Source organism: Rhipicephalus sanguineus, chromosome 2, assembly GCF_013339695.2.
Source record: "Rhipicephalus sanguineus isolate Rsan-2018 chromosome 2, BIME_Rsan_1.4, whole genome shotgun sequence".
NCBI classification, from domain to species: Eukaryota; Metazoa; Arthropoda; class Arachnida; order Ixodida; family Ixodidae; genus Rhipicephalus; species Rhipicephalus sanguineus.
The window spans coordinates 203,390,550-203,399,693 of NC_051177.1; the positions used below are offsets into that span (position 1 = coordinate 203,390,550).

The 9,144-nt window shown below is 46.4% G+C and overlaps 1 protein-coding gene across 10 annotated transcripts in view; it reads right to left on the minus strand.

The window, feature by feature from the left end:
• LOC119384006 (uncharacterized) overlaps nt 1–8,967 on the minus strand; it is a 28,181-nt gene extending 19,214 nt beyond the window's left edge. For all 10 annotated transcript variants that reach the window (XM_037652283.2, XM_037652287.2, XM_037652281.2 and 7 more), the window contains exons 1-3: nt 8,784–8,967; nt 5,258–5,310; nt 840–935 (exon numbers count right to left, since the gene is read on the minus strand). In XM_037652283.2, the coding sequence (XP_037508211.1) occupies nt 840–935; nt 5,258–5,310; nt 8,784–8,898 (264 nt within the window). In that variant the 5' untranslated portion in view covers nt 8,899–8,967. The remainder of the gene's footprint in view (nt 1–839; nt 936–5,257; nt 5,311–8,783) is intronic.
• Nucleotides 8,968–9,144: the final 177 nt, after the last annotated feature.

Here is a 9,144-nt window from a genome sequence, read left to right on the forward strand (position 1 = left end):
TCGCGATGGTGTTGGGGATGCTTTTTGAGAGATTTACGGCCGTGCCCGCACAGTGCGTCCCCAACAGTCGTGCATGTTGATGTTGTGAGGCCTAGCTCCTTCGCCAAGACAGTCCTTGTCTTTCGGTCCTCGTCCACCTTTCATAGGGTTTCTGATTGAAGAAGACATCGCTTGCATGGAGGACATGGCTTGTAATCTAAACGCGAAGGCACACGGAGGGGCATTAGGGCCCCCAAGATTCGCGCACACAATCTCGGAGGCTACGACGCGTCACTGAAGGTTCATTCTGATCACTGTGTAAGATTAGTATTTTTCTTGCACCGTGATTCTGACCAATTGGCGGCCCGGCGCGTACACCCGCGCTTGCGTTTCTGCGCCTGCACGTGCTTGGCGCGTCTTCCGCGACAGCACCTCTTCGTACCTTCGCAGTAGCGTACGTTCGTATCAAACGTCGCGGGTGAAAATCTGTTCGAAACAACCGTACTCCATTACACTGCAGGCCAATGAGCATTGGCCGGGACCAAAGAGAAATTCGCATCACCCCGAAATTCATATGAGCCGTGATGGTATCACCGAGGTTTCACTGTACCAACATTATCGGACAATACACTGCCTGAGACATCCTGTGTTGGGATGGTACTATGTGGGAGAAAGAAACAAACAAACAAAAAAAAAAAAACACCAAAGAATATTGCTTCTAAGGGAGAGTTCACTTATGTCAGCAATGTGATGTAATGCTTTCTCCTACTTGACACATTCCTCCAAACTGCTAACCAACCCATGTTACCGTGTCCAAAAAAGGCAAGGGTGCCGGAAGTAAGAAGAACACAAGCCCTCACCTTTCCAGCCGATGGCCGAAAGGAGGGCCCACGGGCCCACTCCACCACCACGCTCTGGCCCCGGATCTCCCGGCCGTTCTCGTACTTGACTGCGTCCTGCGGTGGGCCCAGCGAGCCCTTTCGGTCAGCGCCACTCGCCTCTTTCACACACACACACACCGCAGCAGCAGCAGCAGAAGAGGGTCACCATCATCATTGCTGCTGGGCAGTTGTGCAGTGCTCGCCCCCCCTCTGCGCCCCACTGTACTCCCAGCTGCCACCGAAGAATCACACACCACCCCAGCACACCAAATGTGCGCACACGTTGCATGCCAACATGCTCGGGTGAACATGCCGCGGCTGCTTCAATGCAATTGGCATAAGCAGAATCTGTACAATGGAACAACCACTAAACACATTCCGTCAACTCGTTCCCACTCTTCCTACATCAAATGCATGAAGGTCTCCAAGTAAAGGCCAAAAAGTTGTCGCGTGCAATTCGATAGTTTTGAACATTTACCGCACAACTTGTTTTATGCACCACCTGTGCAGCAAAGTAATCTTACTTTTGAAAGCACTGATGAATAATAAGCAATGCATTAATGTTTCTCGACATGAGTGCTGTGTGTTCACCTGTTCCATGGTCAATGCATGAACAAACATTATGTATTCTGAACACCACACAAGAACCTGCGTGCAGATCTTGACTGTAACAAGTAGGTCAAACCAGTCGTGTGCAGAGTCAACTGCTACTGGAGTTATCTGCATTTATTTCTATCCTTTAGCAGATTAAAAGAGGGTTAAGTTTTTCGTTAACGGCCAACCAAGTGTAAGAAGCCGGTAATAGTTGCAAACAGTTACTTCTTTGAAACGTAATAATGCCAAATGTGAAGAAATGAAGAAGCTAATATAACAGCACAGTCATGGCTAACCACTTCATACAGCTCAGGCTATTGGCATGTATAATAGTCGACAGAAGCCAAGCAACCAAGGCAGCCACAACGAAGTGAAACCGAAGACCATGTACCAAAATGGGGAAATGCCCAACTGGAATGAACAGCTTTTACGCAAAGGGCAACACAGAAAAGTGCTGGGAATGGTGAATGGGCAATGCTTCCATTTTCAGTGTCCCTATAATGTACCAGACACATTCGGGCAGCATGCATGCCTGGTGCTCCTGCATAAGACACCCCAACAATCGAGCCAGTGCAACAGTGACAATGAGGCAGGAAGGCAACAGATCAGAGCATAGTTCTGGTATAGAATTCCTTTGGTTTGCGCCTGTAATTACGCTAACTGTGCTCACGACTAAATGAGCAACACTTCATTCTTTCTCTACAGCAACCACCCACCAACTGCATTACAGTGTCAGCAGCTGGTCAAAGAGCTGAGCACAAGACTATCGGGCTAACCATTTAGACTAGTGAACCTGTCCGAAACATTGGCTTTGGTGAAGTCCCTCGTTTAAAGGGATACAAAAGGCAAATGTTAAGTCGAAGTTGATAGTTGAAATAGCATTCTAGAAACCTCGCAGTGCTTGTTTCGTGCCAAGGAAATGCTTACTTTGAATGTTTTAGTGGTCCATACAGCGTTAGCGCACTTCAAATTACGTGCCTGAAAAGGTTCCCGATGAAGCAGTTGCCTTACCCATTGTTGCCCACCTTTACTGCCCGGCAGCCGACGCCGCGGTTTTTGCTGGGCACATTACACAACATCACATGGACGCGGCATTTTGTTAAACTTTCCGTTAGAGCGACTTACACGAGCGCGCAAGGCACACGCAGTATTATGCGACAATGAAACTACCTACGAGATGCCACCGCACGAGCGGAGCGCAGCCCTGCGAAAACGGAACTTTTGCACAAGCCACACCGTTCTCCACTTTAACATCAAGTTCTTTTTCCTATAAATCGAGCAGAAATGCATTACGTCTTGCAATGCTCTAGTGTTCTTTTTTTATCATAAGTAGCTTGAATACTAGTGATAATTTGTACTCTGGACTCTTGCAGTCATTGGACTCGTTCCAAAACGTTCCACTGGTGCTGTATAAAGGCCCTGCGTTTACCTTAATTTCTCGTTTACTAGAGCACTGCTATGGATAACATTGACGTTTTAGACGTTCTCAAACATTGACCTTTCACTCTGACAAATTTTTATTTGCCTTTAGCGTCCCTTTAAGCAGACTTGATCCGTTCTCTAACTATTCACATCGCAAAAGACATCAAATCGAATGACCCAACAAAATCTGCCCATATCATGAGCAAACGAGGCACGACTACTTCACAAGCGTGAACTAAAGCAAGCAATGCCCTTGATATCGAGATGCTACATCCAGTATGCGGGTGCAGCAGATGCCATGAAGCGTGATGTGCAGTCCCTGCCAAGCAGAACGATAGGTGCAGAGGAACGGCCAATTGCAAGAAGAGGTAGCCAGGGAAGGACGGGACAGAAGCAGACCTGACACCCAGAGCTCGTGCAGCAAGAAAGCAGAGCAGGCAAAGCAAGAAACGGCAACTTCGGTGGCAGCTGGAGAATAGTGGGCGAGCCACTGAAAAAAATAAAAACTAAAACGGAAAAGCATACGGGGAAGGGCCGAAGGGACGCCAGTCGCTGCCGGTTGTCGAGGGGGCTACGGATCTGTCACCATACGCACGCACATGGCGGCTGCTTAATCGCTCATTTCTCTTTGCAAGCAATGGGAGGTGCGGCTCTCGTCACGAGGTAGGCAAACGCGCGAGGAGGAAGGGCAGTCGTGTCGTGTCCGCACACAAAGGCAACACACACTCTCATCATCATCATGGCCGCCGCCGGCTGCCCCGAGTCGGTAGCTCTCGGTCGGTAGGGGTCTCACGTCGGTCGGTAGGCCGCAGAGCCCCCCTTCTCTGTCAGAGCCGGTCGGGCGGTCTGTCCACTGGAATAAGCCAGCGGCTGGAGAAGGCACACTACTAGCACAGACCCACATGTGATGAGTGCGTTCTCCCGTGTGACCATCCTCGGAGGGTTTTGCTTTTTTAATCTGACGATAAAAAAACTATCTGCTTATCGCAGTGTGCGCTGCTGCCAATGTGCCCGTTCCTAATCGTACGTTGCATGGCCAAACTGTTTGATGAATGCTGGTGACTTACCTAGGCAGCAAGCAATGAATTAGCTGCTCCTCTGTGCTCAATGCAATCTAAAATTGTGATATATCGCTTTGTAAAGTATTTCTTTCTACGACTCCACCCTGCCAGGCACTGTTAAAGAGAAACACCCATTTGTCCTTGAGATGTGAATTGAATTCTCACAGAGCAACTAAAGCTGCAGCTCATTAGTGCAGCAGGCTGCTATCATCTGCATGAGGTTTTAAAACAACAAGGTGAAGCATAGCACACTAGTGTCTTTACACTCTGATCACATTGTGAACTTTAAGAATGCTACACAAAAACAAAAAGAATGCCTGCTGCACTTGCCACGCCTTTGGCAGCACACACCATGACAAAGCATGACTGGCCAGTAATGCCCGACAAGTTATCCGACCTCTCCAAAAGAAATGCAATGTGCATAATTATGCCAGTGGCAACAGCTTGACCCACAAAACGCTTCGGTAACACATTCTCGGCTGCAGGTAAATCTTTGTCCACTGCCTGGGCAGCTGCAGAAAACCTCCTGCTAACATTTTCAAGAAAATGATAGCACTGCTAGACCTCAACAAGCAGCTACTTACAACACCTGTTCCTTACCGGTGTTGTAAGCAGTTGTCTAGCAATCCCAGTACCTTGCTCAAATGCAAAGGGGCATCAAGTGTTTACTGCAGGGATCACCAGTTAGTATATTGTTGTATGAACAGCAAACATTAAAAATTAAAATTAATTTAGTGTCCAACATGACAACCTGATGATGCCATCAGGTGGGATTATGTTTGTTGTAGGATTATGTTCATTGTAGTGGGGAAAACATTCCACCACCTGGAATTCTTTAATGCACACTAACTCTACAAGCGCAGGTGTCCTTGCATTTCGCCCCCACTGAAATGCACCTATCAGGTCAGGAAATCGAACCCATGACCTCAAGCTCGGCAGCGCTACACCATATCCAGCAAGCTGCCACACTTCTCACAGCGTCGTATTGGATGCCTGGTTCAAATGAAGCAAGTTTGTCAACCCAGTGCTAAACAGACAAGCGCTCCCACTAACAAACTTTTCCATTTAACCAATCCTTAGAGCACCATTCCAATTCCTTTTAGAGAAGTCTCTTCAGACTTTACATAGCTCTCACTTGCCAGGTACACACACACAGTACAAAGTACGATGTGTACCAGTATGAAAGCTGGCAAGAAAATCCAAGATGTGAAATCAGTGTTTTCTGCACCTGCAGAGCAGCTCCACAGGCCTGTCTTACAAGTAACGAGAGACTCCCAAAGCCCCACACAACAACAGCAAAGCACGAAGGGGGCCACTAACCTCGGCATCGCGGTGGTCTTCGTAATCCACAAAGGCATATGCCATGCCTGTGCCTGCAAACAGAGCACACATGCAAGAATGTCAGCGGGTAAGTAGCACTGCTGCACTGGGATGTTTATCTTCAAGAAGTACTATACTCATATTCTAATGTGGTTATAACACGCACCCCCCCCCTCCTATGTATGCTGGCCTTAAAGATTAGCAAATCTACTGAACACCTCTTCCCTGCATATTGCATTAAATATAAATCAAGCCATCGTAAACATATGTAAAAAAAGGTTCACTTTAACAGCAATTTTGTTGAATGAAAACAAAGCATAATAAAATGATAAAAACAAGCAAACTGCTAAACTTAACAAAAAAGAAGTAGAGGTGCTGGCAAGTGCACCTGCCTCACGCTAATCTCAGAACATCATTTACGTTGAAATCTTTCGTCACACATCACAGCTCTGTAACTGTCACTAAATTTAGCGAGCGTGTTGGACATTCTGCATTGGAATTCATCAAGGCACAATAACAGATATTAACGAACATTTTGGAGGCAAATATGTACTATACTCGCAGACAACTTTTCTTGGCAATGACAGAAAGGCTACGGGGGTGGAGCTACCGCACATGTACTGCTCCGTGAAGCAGTCCGGTTCGGCGCAGGTTTCAAATTTAGTTTTGGTTTGTGAACCTTCCGTATTTCTCCTGTGTCGGCCATTTGATTATTCGAGTGGCTGTCACGGGCTTACGCAGCCATTTATTTGATTGTGAAATGTGTCACAACTCCTTCTGCGAGTAGTTGGAGAAGCTGGAGGGTGACGAGCGCTTACCCGAAGACGAAGATGCCATTTTGACTGTGAGGTGCACATAAAAGGTGCGACGTTCTCACACGCGCAAAAACGCGAAATGAAACTGCATAAAGTAAGGCAAATATATATATCTCCTTGCTGCGTGCTCACCCTCTTTTCAAATAGCGTCCCATAGAAAATAAAGTAACTTCTTTTTTTTCATTTTCACACATAAAACACAGACGCAATTGCGGGACTGTATTCTTCAGCGGTAGCACACGTGTAGTTCGGCTCTGTAGCCTTCCCTTCATTGTCAAGAAAAGTTGTCCGCGAGTATACCACACATCATCAAATACGTACAACAAAAGAATGGCTGCAGTCTGTTACAACTTGAGAAATTCGTGTCGGGAATAAAGACTCTGACAAAAAAATGCAAAACCCACAGAACTGAGGCATACCTGCCCATCACCTGTGAAATACAGTTGTACTAGCTCGTTTCCACTTAAACCGTAAGTACTTTTTCTCTGCCAATACTACAACATTAAAAGTTAACAGGCTCGTCGTTACTACCTAAAACATTACGTTTGGCCCTGAGTGACGATGTCAGAAACCCCCAACAACATTTACCAGGACGTTCCAAATTTCAGACCTCAAACCAGCAACACAAACGTGTTCCTATGGGGAAGTCAACCATCTGAAACAGTGCTTGAAGTCATGAAAATGGGTAAGCGCTATTGGATGAAGCACTTGTGTAAATTCTCTGTGGGATGGCTGTTCCTCACACAGATTTTTTTTAGTAGGAGAGAACGTAAATTTACCCTCCCCACTCCAAATTCTTTCACTGGCACTACGCTGCGATGGTGTCATCAAAGTTAACACAACTGTTTTTTGTTAAATTCAAATGACAAACCTGCCGCTGACACCCAAATAGTCTAGCATAAATAAACTGGGTGTGCATACGGTTGACTTGGTGTTGTCAAATGAACACAAGAGCCACAGTGGATGCTTTTGCTAAGCTTTGCCAATGGTTAACTTTTGGGCGGCTTGGCAAATCATAATACCACTGTGATTAAATTATACATAACTTCGGTTTCCCTATTTCCTTTCTGGACACTAATGTACTCACGATCTAGGGTAAGCAAGTGCTCATATATAATTTAAGTGACATGAAATTCTGCTTTTCCTTTCGGGCTTAGGAAACATTATCCAAAATAGCAAACACGGCTTGTCTATAAAAATATCATACAACTCGGCACACCGCGTAAAAAATATGCAGAAATCAAATTAACTGCAATTTATGTGGAATCTTGTAAGTCTTGTCATAAAATTGACATAAAATTGTAGTCAACCAAATTCAACATGCAAAGTCTTGCAAAAGCACACAGCTGCAGAGTTATTTGAAATTGTTACACCTTTGAAGGAACAGTTAGACACAGCTGCAAAATGGCTCTCAACATTTTGTTTCAATTAAAAATGAAGCCTTACGATCAACAGCATTGTCAGTTACTTCATGCGAAAGAGTAAACTAACTTCACTGGAGGGGCTCAATAGTGCAAAGAAGGGCAAGATATGGTTTACGTCTGATCCCGCCATCGATTCCACACTGCATATAAGAGAACGGCACAGCCATTGCGCAGCATTGTCATCGGCATGAATTCATAAGCAACACTACTAGCAGAGCCACTACGTAATTGAAGTAAGCAAAACATTCCAGGAACGCTAATGCAATGGCCCCACAATTTAAGCAGACATGACATGCTGGCTTACACGTTGGAAAAAAATGTGAGGACCAACCAAATGAACTAGTACTCAGCGTAATGGTAAACAAGAATGGCAGTAAGGTGTTTAATACGACCCACTGCGGTGTTAGTGTGGTACCGTTAAAAAATATGTACAGTAACTTGTGTTCCCTTGGCATTCTTCAAAGTGCACTTCAGTAGAAGTACACAGGTGTTTTCTGGACTTCAGCCCAATCAAAATACGGCCGCCGCTGGCGGGAATCGAACCCGCGTCCTCGAATATAGCCGCGCAAACCGTTGGTCAAACTGCCATAGTGGCGTTGACAATTATTAGAGACTTGCGAAACTTTACTAAATCGTAGGCGAATACAACGTGGCATAGGGAAACGACTCCCAAATGTGATAAAAATCCTAAACGGAGCATCGGGCGGTAATCCCGGCACGACCAAACATTGGAACGCGGGAGACAGCGGCGAGTTCATCAGATATTATGGAGGCCGGCTTCAATCATGCACACGTCATACACGGCGAGCGGCGAAATGCTCGCCGAGTTAATTAAAAAGGGCAAAAGCGCAAGCATGTTCGCGATGTGTTCGCTCTCGGAAGTAGCGCTCGCGGAACACCACAAAGCGAGACCGATTTATCGGAGATGGAACAGAAGCCTTATCAAGTGGACTCGATGCCCACCCACTCGGCCTCCTGTGCTGAAAACAATGCACTAACCAATCCTCGGAAAAATGAAACACGACTACGCGATGCAGCAGAGGTCGGGCAGCCATCTTGCTCAACAACGCAGCTTTGTTCCGGCGCCGGCAACGACACAATATCCAAACAAAAAAAGTACATAACGAGGTTTTCTTCCGTTTATGACTCGTGAACACATTTATTATGCGAGTTGACAACCACAAGCGATCAATTTCAAGCGCAGTAAGTAAACGTTAGCGGCACAGCTTCAAAGACCGGGTCATCGAACACGCGCAAGGCCTAGAGAAAACGAACGCGCACACTTACCGTACTTGACGTCGCACCGGAGGAGACGGCCGTACCGTTCAAACACTTGCTCCACGTCTCTCTCCCTGGTGTCCAACGGCAAGCGGCCGATGAACAATTGCCCGCGACCGGACATTTTTGAGCAGCTTTGAACTAGGATCTGGAACACACGGCCGCACACACCACGCCAGACGCCGACACGAACTCTACATGCGTAATGATAAAACAGGTTAGAGAGGACACTCCCGTAGGCCCCTGCGGTGATTTGGGTTCGCAGCGCAACCAAAACGGATGGGGGGAATCCTAACAGGCCTCAAGAGATCAGAAATCGCAAAAAAAAATTAAAAATGCGAATCTCCGAGGCCATTATTTCAGTTAAGAG